Source organism: Centroberyx affinis, unplaced genomic scaffold (assembly GCF_046629955.1).
Source record: "Centroberyx affinis isolate AG114_WGS23_722 - 3 ecotype Tasmania unplaced genomic scaffold, CSIRO-AGI_Caff_v1 ptg001091l_1, whole genome shotgun sequence".
Lineage (NCBI taxonomy): Eukaryota > Metazoa > Chordata > Actinopteri > Beryciformes > Berycidae > Centroberyx > Centroberyx affinis.
In genome coordinates, this window is record NW_027279636.1 from 26,474 (window position 1) to 45,000 (window position 18,527).

Genomic DNA, 18,527 nt, shown 5'->3' on the forward strand with positions numbered 1-18,527 from the left:
GCAGCTCACTCTTCAAGGGATGACGAAGAGAGAGGAAGAGGGAGATTTGTTATCTTAAATCAGTCAGGGGCTTGAGGCACTAGAGACTTTTATTGAACTATATGGAGATTTATGAGAACGGCTTTTTGTCCGCTACTTAGGGCAGTGCCATTTACTGCAAGACATATTCCTGTTTCGTCTTCACATGCACAGATACATATAGACACAGACCCGAACATACGCATGCACGCACCCCATTTGTCAATGTTACATCATCATTCATCTGAACAACCTTGGTACGTCTGACTGATTCCTGGCTTCGGCGAAAGCGCCGCTCTCGCTCTTCCTCCGTCTTAGCCCTTCATTTTCTGCGGCACCGCCGGGGGAAAGCTAATCTGAGAACATGTGTTTCTATCCTCCTCAGTCGAGAGTGTGTGAAACACAGCGTCCAGGCTGATGCAACACTCTCGCATCAGCCTGACACCGGTGCGGGCTCCTAAAGGGCGGGCCGGCGACGCGTCAAAGCATCGGGAAGCAAAACAGTATGTCCTTCACGGCCTCTGATGGCACCGTGTCAGGCGCTGGTCGTTTGTTACAGAAAGGTCTCGGGGAGTCTCTCGGGGAGCGTCACTCCCTTGTAGCGCGTTTGGAGTGCTATCAAAACACAACGAACACTCGTGACGCTCCGTGGCAGACACAGTCAAATAAACACAGACGGAGAAGCTAGAGAGGCCCGCAGCGGATGAGATAGTGGGTGAACGGAGACACAGACTTCAATGTAATGGGGTGCGGGGAGGTGGAGGCGCGGAGTGAAAAGCGAGCTGTGCCTTCACCGCTCGGCGGGGGGACTTGAGGAGAGGTGGCACCAGCCGTCTTGGCTCCTCCGAGTTCATTTTGGCTCGTCCACGTCTGAAGCAGGGACACCTTTACCCATGAGAGCCGGGGTGATAAGATCCTGAACGCTTGGCAGACTTGGACATTATGACGTGAGAGGAAATGGGGGCAAATTCGCACTCACTTAGAACCTTTTACCTGTCACTGCCCTAGCATTCCCACAACCACCAAACCTTCCCCATCCACCGCCCCCTTACTCTATGGGACAATGCTGGCGGGTGTTTTTTTTGTGTTAAACATGGATCATTGAGCTTGATGGCTTTTGGAAGGGGGAAAACCAAGTGGGGCTCTCGTCCTCACTCACTCACCTACTCACTCACTCGAAAGTCCCGTCGGAGCTCAGAGGGCATGATGGGCCAGCGCCGCGTCCCTGTAGCAACTTACCGCGGAGCCGGGCCGCCTTGGAGTCTCCCCCCAGTGTCACTCCGTAAGCCTAATTAGGAAGAAAGACGGAGTGAGAGAAAGACATAAAGAGAGAGGGAGCCATGGAAAACGACGGTTCCTCCCCTTCGGCCTGAGTGAGTGCCATTACCTTTGCTTGACCTTCCCCCTGCCACCTCCACCTCCCCCTCCTCCTCCTCCTCCACACCGCCTCCCTGCCCGCCTCGCCTGTAAACCCCCTTCCCCCTCCCACTCCCCCTCCACACAGCCATCAAAGTGAGCACTGTGGAAGAGAGGAAATCTGAAGGTTAGGCGACCCAATCTGGACGGGTGGGGGATTTGTTTTGGAACGTCATCTGAGCGGGGGCCTGCTGAATCCCCCGGAGGGTCGCTGGTTGGAGGCAGGTCCCCCCCCCCCCCCCCTTTCTACCACCACCCCCACACCCACTGCACCCCATCCACAGAGCCATTGTTTTTGAAGGCCCAGTGACATCTGACTTAGTAATTTGGCCCGCTGCTGTAGCAGGACGCTGGGGTTTAATTGGGCCGCGCCGCTCAAGATGTTTCGACATCCACTGGATTCAGGCCCTTTCCTTCCCTCGTCTCGGCCCAAGCACTCTTCAGTGTCTCTTTTACGAACTCAGACTCCACCCAGTTGTCCAGACGGCACATTCGGTACAGTCCCACGGTGCATTCGTGGTGATGTTGTATAGTTTCTGAATACTATTACAGGATTGCACGAGTTGTGTGAAAATTTGCAGCTACGGTGTGAAGTTAATTTTCAATATTTTTTAAGGTTATTTTTCTGGCATTTAAGCTTTTTGGCCAGTTTTCAGTGAAGAGAGACAGGAAAGGTGGGAGAGGATGAAGGGGATGACATGCGACGAAGGTCCAAGGCCAGATTCAATCCCAGAATGTTGTGATTACATGCGTTGCGTCTAGACCAACTGAGCTACATATGCCCAATAACACAGCTTTTTACTTCATTTTATTAATTACATACTCCTTAATAAAGAACAGATATGATTTGTAGAAAATGACTTTCACAAGTGGAGTGAAGAGTCTGACGTCCCACTGACCTGAATTTTGCTCCTGATGCCCGCAGCACCGCGGCGACTGTGTCGTGGGAAAAATGTTCTCCGACTTTGTTGAAATCAAATTCAGCTGTTACGGCCCATAGGTGAGAAAAACAATCAGTGATTGACGTTTACTGCTCTCTAGCGCCGTCATCTACAAGATGAAAGGTGTCAGCTCTATTTACACAACTGTGCACTCACGAGCGAACCTCTGTGGGGTGGATGAAAGATGCTGTTTCTCCATCGGACTGAGCGAAAGTAGATGTGAACGGCACTCAAGGGCACAGATCCTAGACACATTAGTATATTTCTGACATACCGAAGAGTAGGGTTGCAAAATTCCGGGAATTTTCAAAGTTGGAAACTTTCCATGGGAATTAACGGGAATTTATGGGAATTAACAGGAATTTATGGGAATAAACGGGAATAAACCAGGAATTTACTAAATTGAAGGTATGCTCTTAATAGGGAACTTAAATATAGTTGGGGAAAATATATTTTAGCATAATCCTGACTAAAACAACCAGATATCATGCAAGTACAGTTGAATATCTATGCTATTCCTCAATCACATGCACACATAGCACACTGCTTACTGCAGGGCTGTTGAGACCACGCCCCCTACATGCACTGTGCATTCCTGTGCATTTTTGTTCATTTTTGAATGGGTTGGGTCAGGGGGATGAGTAATATTTAACTCAACATTCATGTTTTTGTTCTTCAATGAAAGAATTGATTGTTCAATAAAATATTTAACACTTGATAAAGTTCTACTTACAAATAAATCTGTTTTAATTGTATTATTTTGGATGGATGTCTGCTTATAACAAAACAAATATTTATGCTTGGATATGATACCTTTCCATTAAATTACCCTCAATTCCCAGTTAATTCCCATAAATTCCCATTAATTCCCATAAATTCCCATTAATTCCCATGGAAAGTTTCCAATTTGGAATATTTCCAAAATTCCCCAGTTTAACTTCCCATGGAAATTTACCGGAAACTTTCCGGAAATTTACCGGAAATTTTCCACCCCTTTGCAACCCTACCGAAGAGTCTTATTTCACATGAACAGCCCCGTTTCAACCATCATTGTTCTCGAGGCCTGCTGATCGCTGCCCTTTGGAATAAATTCATTATTTAAATTACTTTTCAAACTCAAGACCTTGGAAATACAAGTTTAGTTTTTAATATAAAATGTAGCGTTATCAAGAATATGGGAACACATACAGCTTGCCTCATATACAATATTTAATGTACAGTAAGAAGAGAAAAATATTTCTGCACAGACTGTAAACCTCTGATTTTGATCAATACTACAAATGGCAGAGGGGTAAGACAACATGAAGAAATGAACAATTAAGATGATGAACCAACAGGGAACATAATGTAGAACTAAAATGAATACAAATATACTCTACTGGCATAGTCATGAAAAAGACAAAACATATAGCCAATGATTGAAATGGGCTTAAACTGTGTGGTATCATTAGCAAATCTGGAGCATAAACAATCATATTACCCTTTTGAAAATGAACACAAATTAAAAAAGTATTGTAGTGGGTGAGATGGATAAAACAGACAAAATAGATAGGGGAATATTTTGGGGTATTGCGACCTGAGCTGGAGATACACAGTTAGAGTGTATGAGAGAGTGAATATAAGAAGAGAGGAGTCAAAATTGTCGAGAATTTTAAAAAGGGGGATGGTGAGAGACTAAAATATCGCTTTCTATCAAGTTTTCCCTAAATTAAATGAGATGAGTGTGCTAACCAGCACTTATAATTACACATCTATAAGGGCTTTACAAAGGATACTGATATGGTAGAGGCAGGATTAACTTCTTAGCTAGTAGCTGCGTTGAAAATCAATGCTCCACAGTTCAATATTAAGTATCTCTACGATAGAAACTGAGAAACAGAGTAAAAGAACTGGGTAGAAAAATTTGTATAAAAGAGGGAGGGTGAGTTAGAATAGGAACGGGAGAGTCATCCAAATAACAATCAACTCCTAACGTCCATACAACATGACGCTCGTAAAGAAGTGGCTACTTCGCATTTCTCTTAGTTATAAACCTGGACCCTCTATTAGGAGCCTCGCTGAAGCCATTTTTGTGTGAATAAAAATAAAGACTCCACCCTAATGAAACACGATTGAGAACATTTTCTTCCAGCAGACGGCCAAAAGTGTCTGGGACTGCAGGGAGTTTAAATGGCAGAGCTGTTATGCTGGGCACCTTCATATGAAGGGTGGCGGCTTTTCGAAAAGCTCCTAAATGGAATATAAAACACCTAAACAAAATGGCTCTCTATGTGCTTTGTAGGGGGAAAACTGGACTAGGTGATGAAATCAAAACACTGACACCATGAAGAGACGCTTCCAATGTCAAAGTTACTACTAGGTTGGATTGCGCTGCTCTAAAGACTACGGTCATGATATGCTTATAAAAAGGTACGCGAAACAACAGCAGAAAAATATTAAAATATATTAATTTCTCTTAAATAAAATTACACCTATTGCCCTTTCTTGAGAGTGTACCTGACAATGTTTTGTTTGGAGTAACAGTCATGGAAGCATTTTAGAAGCACAAAAATATTTTAAGACAGAAGGCAAATCTTTTTCTCTTTTCTCTCCTCCACCCGTTCTCCTCAGAGGCCGTGTTCTTTTACAGACATATGCATGTAAACTGTCCACCAAGAAGAAAAATAATGTCAATCCCTTTGGTTTCTAATGAGCTAATGTTATAAACACACTAAGGAAGGAGTCCTGGTTGGCGGGATGGCTGATGTGCTGGCAGGACTGCTGGTGCTGTGTATTGGACGGTCTGGACTGGCTCCACGTACAGACTCTGGTTTGGACCAAAGAGCTCGCATCCAGGCCAAGGTTGTGACCCAAGCTAAGACCCAGATCAATGTCCTAGACTCGGGCCGCAGCCAAGGCCCATATCCTGGACAGAAGCCCTTAGCCTCGACCCGGAGTGACGGACGCTTGGCCAAGTCAGATCTGGTCAGACCTGGAGATCCAGATCCAGACCGCAGCTCAAGTCTAAATCCAACCTGATCCCAGGCAAAGGAACCAGGTTCAGCGCCGTGCAGTTCAGATATGGCGACGCAGCAGTCCGGCGGCGTCTTGTCAGATCCCCCGTTATCCCCACCAACACCAGCCGCAGCGGACATAAAAAGATAAAAAAAAAAACCTGCATATTTTTGTCAAAGCCCTTCCCTTTTTTCTCTGCGTACAGTCCGGCGCTTGTCTGGGTCTCAGGAGTGAGTCCAGCTGATGGGAACCCAGTGAGTCTCCGTCTCCACCTTCTTCAGCGCCTGCCGCAGCTCGCCGAAGGCCGCGGTCAGGTCGTCGTTGACAATGACCTTCTCGAACAGATGGCCGTGCTGACCCTCTATCACCTGGCCGGCTTTCACCATCTCCTGAAAGTCCTCCTCCTACAGCGTGGGAGGCGAAGGAGACAGAACAATGAGCATGGAGAAATGGACAAAGGACAGTAAATTTCACTGACCGCTTAAAAAAAAAAAGAGCAGGCTCGCTATCTGCTGCAAAGAGAGAACAATGGCCACAGTAAACAGAGAGGAGATAAATTCCCGTACTGTAAACACAAATTACATGGCCATAAACAGACGAACAAACATAAAGTAGCCCGTACAGAGCCCTTTATAACCTCCCAAAGACATGGTATCCACACATGAACCCTGGCACAGACCGCGAACTAAAACCTCCCCATACAAGAACCCGACCTCAAGGAATTTTCATAATTTCCTGCACTGAATACACACGGCTATCCGATTCACAAGGAAAATAAAATGCGCTCAAAATAAGCATACGACAAAACATAACCATAATTGACAAAACACAGACAAGACATGTAAAACATACATAATTGATACATGCCAGTCTGGCTTTCATGTGTGTGTGACGGGCCAGTGACCGCTCGCGGACCATGCGAGGCCGTTTCAGTGTCGGAAATGGAAGCGTGGGCCATGCTGATGTGTTGTGCAAACCCCCCTCTGGAGTCCTGCTGCAGACAGAGGCCATAACGGACATCCAAATACATGTTGTCAGATTGGAGTTTTGGGCGCACATTTCTCGTGGGCAGAGCTGCTCTGGAGGTAGAAGTTGGTTGAGTTAAACCTCAATGGGCGGAGCCAAAGAACCACAGAGTTTTTCCATTTTATTATTATTATTAAGATGACCTGTTAATAACAATGCGACAAGGGTCCTTGGCCAGATATGAATCCAGGATGTCATGCCATGCACCGCAGCCAACTGAGCCATCAGGACGCTCAAAGGGCCTGTTTATGAAGGAGTTCCACATATAATAATAATAATCCGATCGCAGTTGGGAATTTCTCTCGGATGCTTGCCGACACGGAGGCTTGCAGGACGGTCTCCCTTCTCACTATGCGAACCAGCTGTCCAGTGGCAGCTACTAAGAATAGCCTACAAACATATTTTCATCAGGTCAAGGCTAAATGTTGCCTATCTGGGGCTGCCTGTATTCTTAGCTTCTGTATCCTGAGGCGGCTTCGTGCCCAGGTACCCCTCTGTGGTGGTCTGTCCGGGGCATTCTGGTTGAGGCCGGTTCAGCTCTGTGGGCCCTGGTTGCTTCTGCCCTCAGCGACACATGGCAGGGCGAGAGCGGCTGTACTGATTTAGCCTTATGTTTTTACTGGGAACACTCAACTTTAGATCTCCGGATAGATATGGTTTTATATTGACTCCCTCTGCCAAACACACAATTATAAACACACACAAATGCACATTCATACGCAGAAACTCAAACACACACACACGTGCACCCACACCCACACACATGCCAGGGCCGAGCTGTGTGTGTGTGTGTGTGTGTGTGTGTGTGCATACAGTGTGTGCGCACATAAACATAGCCTCATTAAAATTTAAAACTCTTAAACGGCTTCGCTTTTTAGAGACGTTCCTCCCGGCCAGGAGTTACTTCAGAATGTTTCTGGTGGTTTTCCGCTTCATATTGGATTAGCTGCGCAGCTAAATATAAACACTCACTCGCTATGACACTTTCTAAAAGCCCCGTCTCCTTTTTTTTTCTTTTCGTCTGGCCGTCTAGCGCGTATCTACCTTACAGGCGGTAACAAAAACCCACCCACACCCATCTCACGCTCTATTGTCTTTTGTGAGGGAGATATGATGGTTTTATCAGCCTGCGTCTCGGAGGATGGGAGGAAGAGGATGTGATGAGATGAAAAGAGGGCTCAGGGAGGGCAGGGGAGTTTGTTGGGCCGGGGAGGAAGGCGTTCCGCTGCAGGCCTATTCTCCGTCATCTGGACCGAGCCCTCGCAGGGCTCCCCCCCCCCCCCCCCCCCCCGCCCCCCCCCCCCCCCCCCCCCCGCTTCAGATCAGCTGGACCAGGACTAACAGATGACCCACTGTGTCCAACGCCAAGAAGACAACCCCTCTGACCTGTCCCAGGCGAGTAAGTGAACCCGGGAGACTACGCGCTGTTTTGTGTATGTGATGTTTCCATGTCCACCAGCGAGTGGCTGCGTCTCTGTGTCTGTCTCTAGCCATGCCAGGTGAAAGAGCATTAATCACAGCGGGACGCCGGTTAGGGGACAGCAAGCTGGGGAGAGAGATGGAAAGAGAATCAGGCAAGGGAGCAAAAAAAAAAGAGAAAGGAATAAGATAGAGGCAGATGTAGGATGAAGTAAAAAGGGCAGAGAGATGGATACAATGAAGGTGAAAGAGACAAATGGAAAGCAGGGCTAGTCAAGAGTGAGAGGAAATTCTTTGACATCCAAAAACCCATACTGGATCATCTCCTCAGAGGGCAGTTTGAGCCGATGCCTCTTGCCTTAACTCAAGACTAAAAGCACCCGGGACTCATCTATCCCAACTGCCATTACATTGCTTAATTTCCACATGAAATGAAATGATGTAGTGTCTTGTGCCTGTATAAGCACTTTGTTCTTTCACTGATGAGTGACTTTTCACTGAACTATATTAAGCTATTGACTTCCTGTCTGGTCTTATCATTGATGCTTGTCTGCATGGCATATGATGCAGCAGAGATTTAAATGCGTTTTATGTGTTTTTGTTATATTGATTATGTGTTATGCGTTTTTATTTTTTATTGTTTTAATAGGTGTTTTTACTGTGCATCTTTACTGTAACTCCTGTTTGCAAAGAAAATTCACACAGTAGAGGTTTTTTTCTTATTATCTAAATTGAAATACCAACAGAAGCAGTAATACAGTGACAGCAAGACCGGCTGAAAGGCTTTGCATACTTTAGAGGTAGAAAACAGAGCAGAGAGTGTGTCAGCCTCAGCCCCATCCTCCCCCACCTCCACCCCACATACACACATATGTCAGGTCTTCAACGGAAAATCAGCTTTTATTGATCCCAATAAAATACACCTGCCCTCTGTAGTGAAATGATATACGTGTCAAAAAACCGAACAGATCTGGTTTGGCAAGAGGTCCGCAGCTTTTATTATTCTTGAGAAAAGAAATCGGGTCCCTGCTTGAGTTACGGGTGAGTCAGATTAATTTCAGTTCATCCACTTGCATTGCCCAATATGCTATAATAAAGTGTCATTTTCTGTGGTTACCACATGCCAAATTCATAATGTATTACATCAGCCTGTTTTTGGTTGATTCTACAGAATGCCTCGACTCCTTTTGAAAACTTATTCTGAACGCTCTCCAGTTAAAACAATGGGCCTGAAGTCAGACTGCTCTGCTAAAACAATGAGAGAACTGTTCCTCGGCCTTTATCATTAAAGCAGACCTCTCTCTTTGAGAGAAATACAGCTGGCGCTGGATAAAATATGTCTGAGACATCCCACCAAACAAGGGCTTCTCTTTCAGCTCCTTTAATAGCAAATTGGTGGCTAAAGCCCTGTCAATGTACATGGACTTTAACACAGAACCCGGTTAGTTACCTGTCAGAGAGCTGTAGAGATGCATCTGTACTTGAGGGAATATCAGGAGCCAATAAAGGGCCAATAACAGCAACAGAAATCTCGCTGTTTGTGACAACTAAGCCAGAAATGAGGAGCAGAATGAGGGCAAAATGTATTTCACTGTGGTGTCAGACATATTCAGCATTTAAATGTTTAAATGTCAAAGTGATTTAAGTGTGCTTTGTGCTATGTGTAGCATATCAAAACATCAATATATCACTGTCAAATTGTATATAATCAAATGAGATGGTTGAGATGATTGGTAGCCTCTATCTCACGCCAGTAGTATTGTTACTGTTAGCGTTTGTTTATTATAATTACACTGTCTAAAAGGCACCTTTAATATTCAAATACTTAAAAAGTTTACATATTCAACCTTCCCAAGTTGCATTACGAGGACTTGAGCTCCTGTTCTACTAACCTACTGACCTTCGCCCTTTGACCCATCCCACTTTCAGCCTGAGAGACTTGTTGGCTTGCTGTCACTGTTAGAATATGCGAGCTGACTCTGTGACTGTCACCGTCTTAAAGGCTTGAGGTATGTTCTGAGTTAGAGCCGACCTCCCAATACCGACCATGTCTTTTTCCTGAATGGCAACACCTCAGTGTGTGTGACTGAGCGAAGCAGACACACATGGGGGGGGGGGGGGGGGGGGCTAAATACCATTTCCACCCAGATTTACACCTGCAGACAACAGCCCCCCCTTCCCATCTCCCGTCAGTCTCCATCTCTTTGACAGCCCAGGCTCTTTCTCGTCTTCCCTCTCTCCTCACGTTTCTCACCTCATGGCGTCCCATCATGCCATCCCGGGCGTGTCGGTGACCCGGGACGTGGCCCGAACGCGGCCCCACGGCGAGAGAGACACGCGAGCGAGCGAACGCTGGGCCCGGTGGGGCTGGGAAAACCATCATCCATACAACCCCCCCCACACACACACACACACACACACCCCCAACACCCAACGGCATCTCAGCAGCCCAGAACACCGGCTAATTGGTTTCATCTGTGTCCCCGCTGGGCCGGCTTAAAGGTGTGCAAGGGATGACCTCATCACACACACACGCACGCACACACGCACACACACAGGACCCAGATAGGGTTTCTGTTATTTCTTGCTCTGTTAACCTGTTAGGAGTAAAGCCATGTGTTTCTATAACACCATCCGAGCATCTGACTCCAACTGTATTCACCATCCATGTCCTTCATGTCAAGTCAATGACCTTCCTTCACGTCATAAAGGTCAACATATATGCAGTCATGGAGTGTTGGTAAAAATGTCGATTGTACAAAAGAAAAAAAAAAAGCCCAAGGGAGCATTTCCAAGATCCAGATATGGTCTAGTCCCTTTTGAAATGAGAAATGAGATCCATTCCAACAGCAGCCTAATATTGAGTTCATGTCTAAGATTAATTTACAATACTAACGGCTAATCTGATGAATTATTAAAGTACTTGGTGAATAGGGGCAAGTCTGATCAGGCCTTGCTTACATTTTGTTATATATTCCACTTATCTTTATATTTCCAATTCCATTTATTTTCATATCATGCATCACTTTCCTATCTTTCATTCACTTCTCTCTGTTTCTGTATGTTCTACTGCTGTATTTTGCACACCCTGCTGCAAATTCATTTATTTTCAGATTTCAAGAATTCAACTTCCTACTTTTTCTTTGCTGTATCCTATTATTTGCTGCTGCAACGCCCCGATTTCCCCACAGGGATCATTAAAGTTTCATCTGATCTAATCTAAATAGTATTTGCAAATAATTCTTAGCGTTTGTTTTAACCAGTTTGGGTACCAGGTAGGGTGTACTGCATCAGGACAATACAAATTGTGTCAGTTAAACTGTCAGTCACTGAAAAGCATAATAAATAGATTTCCTGTGATTGTCTAAATCTTCTGGCAATCACGGTGTTCTCCTGTGTGCCAAACTCCACCCATCTGGTATTCCAAGCAGTTTAAAACACTAAAAACCATACTATGTTGATCTGATTGTTATTCCAAGTAAGAAATAAACTTTCTCTCCTCTGGGTCTAGTCTTACCGTGAATGGCTTGGCGGATCCCTTGTCGTCCTTGCCTGAGATGACTTTGGCGTTCTTCCTGGTCTCCCTCAACCTCTCAATCGTCGGAGGCTTCACGAACACTATGTAGGGTTTAAACTCTGCCGTCCGCAGGTGCTTTATCGTCTGAACAGAGAGAAAAGAGAAGAAATATATATCTAAAAGTGCTGGAAGAGAAGTGGAAGTAGAAATTTGTTTAGGGCTTCAAAAACAGAAACAAACATCGATATTCCCTGCCTGTCTAGAGCATGAGTAAGAGGAGAGTCAAGACACATTTCTCTCCATATCTGCCTGGTCTTTCTGTCTCTACTTTCTGGTGATGACAGCTTGACACTGTTGGCATGGTTCCCACAGTGGCACTAATGTAAAAGTCCGTGACTTTACATAACTAAGCTGAAGTGCCTCCAGGACCTAAGAAACGTCATTCCTTCCTGGTTTGTTAAAGTTGTTTTTCTAGAGGAGTACACAGTCTGCTTTCCACTACAGTTGGGCTGAAAATCACCATGTAATGCAATGAATGTTTGAAACAAGTTGTAAAATACATTCCTGGAAAGTGACCCATTTGTAAACTTCCCTGATATTCCCTGACTTCCCCTGACAGCAATACAGCTCTCTAAACTCTAATGATATTCCAGAACTTCCATGGCCAGTGGGAAACCTGACTGATCCTCAACATGTGCCTGTGTACTGAAACATGGTATGGGAGAGCCGAAGACCCTGGTACCACGATCGGCACTCCTCGCTGTGCTAACTGGCAGCGGGTCCAAACCCACAACTGATAGAAGAGAGGATGAGGAGAGGGGATGAGAAGAGGGAGGAGAAGAACCATGGGAGGACCATCTGTCTCCATCAGGGAGGCTGCTTTCATCAGCCGCTCACCCAGTCAGCATGGGAGCAGACAACATCATTCAGCAACAACATGCTACTGACACTGCTGCTGAGCGGATCCATAAGTCATGCTGCAGAATACGCCTGGATGGGGCTCACATTAGAGGGAGGGGCAGGGGGGGGGGATTTTTGGCTCCCACAACAACACAAATGTATGCTAAACATAAATACGCACACGTAAGCATGCTCACGTCTCCCTCACATGTGCTCACATAGGCACATTTTCAAACACTGTAGCCGAGGGCTGTCGGGCTGACTCTCATTGCCGCTCGGGCCGGGCGGTTTGAGAACATGCCAGGGTAATCTATATAATGGCGTATTTGTGCCTGTGTGTCATTATCCACTGAGCGAAAACAAACAGAGTAGAGCCTGTGGGGCTGAGGCTGGATGATACGGGCCTGGCCCTGGATAATGGGAATCGTGCTCCGGGGGTTTGCTGGGGCTCAGCGACATGCCGGCCACTTGCGTAGGGGCTGATCGCCACCACCCAAGACACATAAGCCAAAGAGGAAATCTTCAAATAGAGGAAATTAGCGGTAATTGCTCCCTCAAAATGCCCCCTTTAAAACCCGCTTTGGTAACCCAGTAAGCAGCCAAGGCCTCGGGAAAGCCAGCGGCCTCTCCGACGAGGGAGATCTGCTTCCGAGATAGGTGGGGACGGAGGTGCCAAAGGACTAAAAATACAGGGCGCAGCGGAGGATGGTGGGATGGCAAGGAAGGGATGGAGAGGAAGGGACGGAGGGAGGGCGCGCTTTGCGGGCTGGTGTCACTCACATGAGGCTGGACATCCAATAGGCACACTTTGTTCTTGGAGAGGACGGAGCGCACCGAGTCCAAACTCGTCCCATAGTAATTCCCTTTGTACTCGCCATGCTCGATGAACCTGAGCGAGAGGTGAGAGGGAAGGGAAAGAGTGAGAGAGAGAGAGAGAGAAAGAGAGAGAAGGGAGATGGGAAGATGGAGACAGAGAGGGCAAATTAAAGCAACATAGCAACAAATAAAGTTGCTTGAGGAAACACTTCTTTGATCAGTATTTAATGCGAGACTAACAACCCCAGGGAGTAACATTAGAATCCCGTCCTAATCTGGTATACTGTGTGCACACACTCCTGAGATTCAGCTTAGAAATAATGACATATAAAAGCCATACAGATCCACAGGGACAGGGGGATTACTCTTTCAACCGCTGACAGATCTGAAGATAGCGTTCTTCAGCAGAACGCAAAAACCAGACGTTCTGGCAAAGCCGGTTTTTATATAATCTCCTATGTTACCCTTTCAATCAGTAACACCTGTTTGTTCCAGAGCGACCACAAAGCCCCCCGAACGCCAAAAAACTTGCCTCCCTAAGCCAGGGGGGTTTTAGCCCGGCGAGCGACAGGGCGCGAGCAAACAAACACTTTTCCACCAGATAATCTCCCCTCCTTCACACCAATCAGCTGTCATGACAAAAAAAAAAAAAAAAAAAAAAGAAAAAAAAAAGTGTGTATTTTTAGCGGAAAACAAGGAGGGGAAAAAAAACCAAAGCCAGCGAGCGAGCAGAGTAACGACGTGGAAAAAATGTCAACCTAACAGGACGGCGTGGTATGCTCGCAGTCTGCTCATGACGAGTGACGGACAAAATGACTGCCTCACTGTGCCTGATGCCATGTAAAAAAAAAAAAAAGTTTATAATAATTGCCCATGTAAGAAAGTTTTAGTCGGCTTTAGAAAAAAGGGAGGTTTTAAGTCTCCAGCAAGCCTCATATTCGGTTATGGGAAATTAATTTAAGAGCGTACGACAGCCCGTGTTTAAAAAACTCACACCTTGCCGCATACTGTACTGTTTGTTGTGAGAGGAGATGGAATATAGATTTGGGAGTTACAGTACTATAGGAAGGCATGCCAGTGGAGGTTTGGCTATATTGAGCATCAACTGTATGGACGCTTGCCATTTTTCCCATAGAACAGGGGTTCCCTTGGGAAAGCTGTTCACGCTGCGCACACGTTGCGACGGCCCCATTCCTGAGCGCCTTTTTTATTTAGCCTTCCTGCAGGGAGCGCATTGTTTCTGCTGCATGCAACGAGGCATAACGCAAACAAGGCCATCTCACTCCTCGGCTCCTCGGCTGCCTTGTAATTTCGGCGCGGAGTGTCCCACGCATCGCCGCCACATCACAGCTCTGTCACTCACCCCTCCGACTCCCTGAAAAACATCGCATGCCTCGACCCGCACCGCAACACGGCCTAAATATACAAACCCCCTCTTCCTCCTTCCCTCTGCATACTCTGACACTCTGTACGAACTCGCCACCACAGGCTTACTTTTGTGTTGTATGTATATATGTGTGTTTGCGTGTATGCGCGCAAATTTGTTTCCTTTTTTTTTTCTGGCTCGTGTGAGACCGGCTGAAAGGCATCAATCACTCTTATGACGATTACAATTTGCGTTTCAATTTGTCGGCCGCAAATGTCAAGGCGGGCTGCGGCGCGGCTGGATTCAGAGAGAGCGGCGGAGGGGAAGAGGGAAGAGGGAAGCGGAGACTTCGGGGCCAGTATCTGGAGATCTGTTACCGACGCAGGGCCCGGCCCTGTCAACACCAGCTCACAGTCAGTTACACAGACACACGGTGGAGAGGAGAGAGGCCGTGTTAGTGCAGTGGCAGTGAATGTCAGTCAACCGGCCACTTTCACTTGTTACACTGCCTCTAGTGGCTCAGAGCGGGGAGAGGAGTTCTGCTGTTTCCACCAGGGTGACGGGACTCAAATCTCAAATATGGTTAATAGAGGTTTATTCACTTAGCAAGACAGATGCAATGTAGTTTCAGGGTCTTTTGTGTTTTAAACGCAAATATTGTTTTTATCATGAACATCTGTTAGAAAGTTAGAATCTGAATGTTTTGGATACCGTGTCTGTATTTCTAGTAGACACCGTTCTACCTACTTGTTGTTCTGGATGTCGGTCTCAAAGAGATGTTTGGAGATGAAGTGGTACTCAACGCCGTCGCTCTCCTGGTTCCTCTTGGCCCGACTGGTGTCTGAGAGAGAGAAGAGGGGAAGACGGAGAGAGGAGGAGTGATTACCTCAAACCCAGACTGTCTGACTCACTGTTGGGGCAGAACCCATCTGAACTGAGCCCCTTATTAACATCGCTGTAAGTCTGAAACACAGCACGCTGCGCCATGCCAACCCTTGTATATATGATTGTGTAACAGCGCTATAAAATACACAACCTGTAGCGCTCCAGCACTAAACTCAGACACTTAACTGACATTCAGTAGTGGTTTACTGTGCCTTATTAAATTTGTCTCCTGTAATGCAGCTGCAGTGGCTTCAGGAACAGAAGCCGTGGCATTAGCCACCAGATTTAGCTGCTGTAAGGTAATTGAGTTTGGGAGCTCTCATTAACATCAAGTCCCTACATTTACTTGGCCATAAACCATAAACCCTTGCCGTTAAATGGGAGGGAGCGGGGGAGTGGGAGGGGGGGGTTGGTGGCACGTGGAGGGAACGCGAGCGGCGACTCCGGCGGATTTGCAAAGGGTCGCAGGGTCGCCGAGCGCTGCGGCTCGTTTCAAGAGCGCTGAGAAAGGTCGGAGGTGAGCGCCGTGCACCCCTCAGACAAATTGTCTGCACGCTCCGGCCAGCTCCAAAACAAACCATTAAACTTTTATCACCGCTCTTGCAACCAAAACTGCCAGGGTTTTTTTCCCCCGTCTGACTTTTTCTATTTGTCAGCATGTGTTGCGGCAGTAGCCTCATAGGGACGCAAATGTCCTTTTTCAATGCATAGCCTTTCCTTTTTCTTAGGCAAAGGCTGATCGGCAGGGTTTATGGAAAACCAATGGTGTGATTTATACAATGTGTCACTCAGTCTGAGAAGGAAAGATGGTCATAAATCCAGCTGTAGTCCAGAAGACACTGAAGAAGATCAATTACTTTCTGTCAACAACCACCCGACAACAGTAGGAAAAACACTGAGAGAGGGCCAGAACAGCCTTGTCATAAGATAACATATATTTACTGTATGCCTCCCATTCAGAAATGTGTAACACACATTGCCAAACACAGCCTCTCAGTACTTAGACCAACAGCATCCACCATGCATTATTTTGGCATCTGTTTTGTGGCACAGAAAATAATTACAGTGCAACAAAAGAATGTGCATCCATTCATTCCCAAATCATGGAAAATATCAGTAAGGTTGGATTGGAATCAAAATGTTTAACCCCCTACTCTAATGGCTTATTGCAACGCTGCTTGTGTTACTTAGACGGCTGGTTTACATTTTACAGCGACAAGCAGGGGGAGAAAAAAAAAAGCCAAACCTTAACCGGGGCCACAAGCCGGTGGTCTCCTAAGCTCCGGTTTTCAAATTAACAAAAGGGGGTAACGCTTTCGGGCTTAATCTGAAACAACAGCAAGTGTTAAACACATCCATGTGTCCATTGGCAGTAATCAAACATAAAAAAGGGAGGGAGACGAGATACTTTCCGAGTCTCTTTCCTCTCAATGAGAGCCAGGACTTGTGCCATACATCTTCTATATGGGTCAGAATCCGACTGTCTGGGCTCTATTAAGCACAGCATCACGGGTCACATTTGTGAGCAATTAACAGGCCTTATGGAAAAAAACAAGGCCCGGCCAATGGGATTTTAATACCAGGGACATTTCAAGTGTCAGACTTCGACTGGGACACATCCATTATGCCACACGGCATGTAACAAACATGGCAATTAATATCAACAGTCCGCATATTTCCTCCCACTCCTCGTCGCAGTTTCCTCCCAAGCCCCAGATGGTAACTATGCAATTACGAGTGCCATTGCCCCGCTTAAACATATAAATCAAACAGATTCATTTGTCCCAACATGTTGGCTTTGGGAGATCTCAGAACTGCTAAAAACTTTGAAAAAAAAAAAAAAAAAGTTGGTTGGCAGTGCTGAGAGAGCCAGTCATAAGCGGGAGCGTTGGACGGCGTTCAGAATTATGGCAAGCTGTCATTTGGTCCTTAAAAGGAGAGAGAGGGAGGAGGCAGCGAGGGAGGGAGACAGAAAAGGAGGGAGAAAAAGAGAGAAAGAAAGAGAACTAGAAAGAAGGAGAGCGAGCGAATAGCCTGGTGCCAAATCATGAGGCAGTGGAATGGCATGTCTTCAGGAGGTAGAAAAACGCCGTTTCCTCCATCATTCGGGGCTTGTCAGGCGGACTGTGAAAAGCTGACAATTACACAGGAGGAGAACCAACCGCCTGGGCCTTGAGCGGACCAGCCGCCCTGCCTGAAAGCTGCCCTGGGTGTTACTCACTGCCAGACAGTTCCCTCTGTGTGTGTGTGTGTGTGTGTGTGTCTCTCAGACTGGACCTTCATCGCTCAAGCAGCACACGCACTCGCACACAGTGTGAAAACTAAACTGGCACGAGAAAGCTAAACATCCTTCACCCAAAGTGATTATTTTGATTTGTTGCTAAAGACTCACAGGGTGCACCGGGCCGCTGTGTAGCCGGAATTCGATCTGGCATCTCGCGCGCTTATGTTTCTCTGCCAATGTGCTTCCAATGTGTTTTGTCTCGGTGCACAGATGTACAAGTGGCTTCTTGGGTGCAAATGGATACAGCAGAGTGCGGGGGGGGGGGGAGTAGCTTATCTCCATGACTGAAAGGCCGTAGTGTGAGTTATTTCATCTTTAAGGAGCTTCTTTCCTCCAAAGAAGGGGCATTCATCGAGGCCTAAGCACTTGACAACAGCCAGTCTGGGCTCCTAACCCCTACTGCTTCTGTTCATTGTTTTCAAAAGCAGCACAATGGTACACTCCACCTACCGCACATGCAGACAGGGCTTGGCCATTGAAGTTTTTCCCAGTAATTTTATCTTCTACTGTGCCGGTGAAGACAAACCAGATCTTGAAAAGTCATATGTTTGTCCACCTGCTCTTGTTTCCCCATCCAATTAAGACAAAGCAGTGGATAAGTAAGAGCTTTCCTCTTCTGACTGACCGTTTTGGATTAAGAGAAAAGAATGTACAGCCAAATTTTGGTTTGGCTGGGGCTATTCAAAATTCCCTGCTTGGCTCCCTATTCATTTACAGCAGGAACCAGATTCCTTTATATGCAGTACAATTTATGCAAAATATAACCTATTATACATTTTGAAATGAAATTAAATATTGAACAAGGATACTCACACAAAGCTATTTAATAGAATTTTTTATTTTATTATTGTCAGATCAAACCTCTTGTTTATCAAAATCACCATGTTTGCTGTTGATTGACATCCCACAATGCAAAGTGGTATGGCTTTTTGTAGGCTACAGTGT

General features: G+C 46.2%; 1 protein-coding gene across 1 annotated transcript in view; it reads right to left on the minus strand.

Annotated features, from left to right (window-relative positions):
- Positions 1–3,522: 3,522 nt before the first annotated feature.
- Positions 3,523–18,527, minus strand: part of mpp7a (MAGUK p55 scaffold protein 7a) — a 130,493-nt gene continuing 115,488 nt past the window's right edge. The window contains exons 15-18 of the mRNA XM_071523462.1: positions 15,161–15,254; positions 13,012–13,120; positions 11,332–11,475; positions 3,523–5,773 (exon numbers count right to left, since the gene is read on the minus strand). Coding sequence (XP_071379563.1) covers positions 5,594–5,773; positions 11,332–11,475; positions 13,012–13,120; positions 15,161–15,254 — 527 coding nt within the window. The 3' untranslated portion in view covers positions 3,523–5,593. The remainder of the gene's footprint in view (positions 5,774–11,331; positions 11,476–13,011; positions 13,121–15,160; positions 15,255–18,527) is intronic.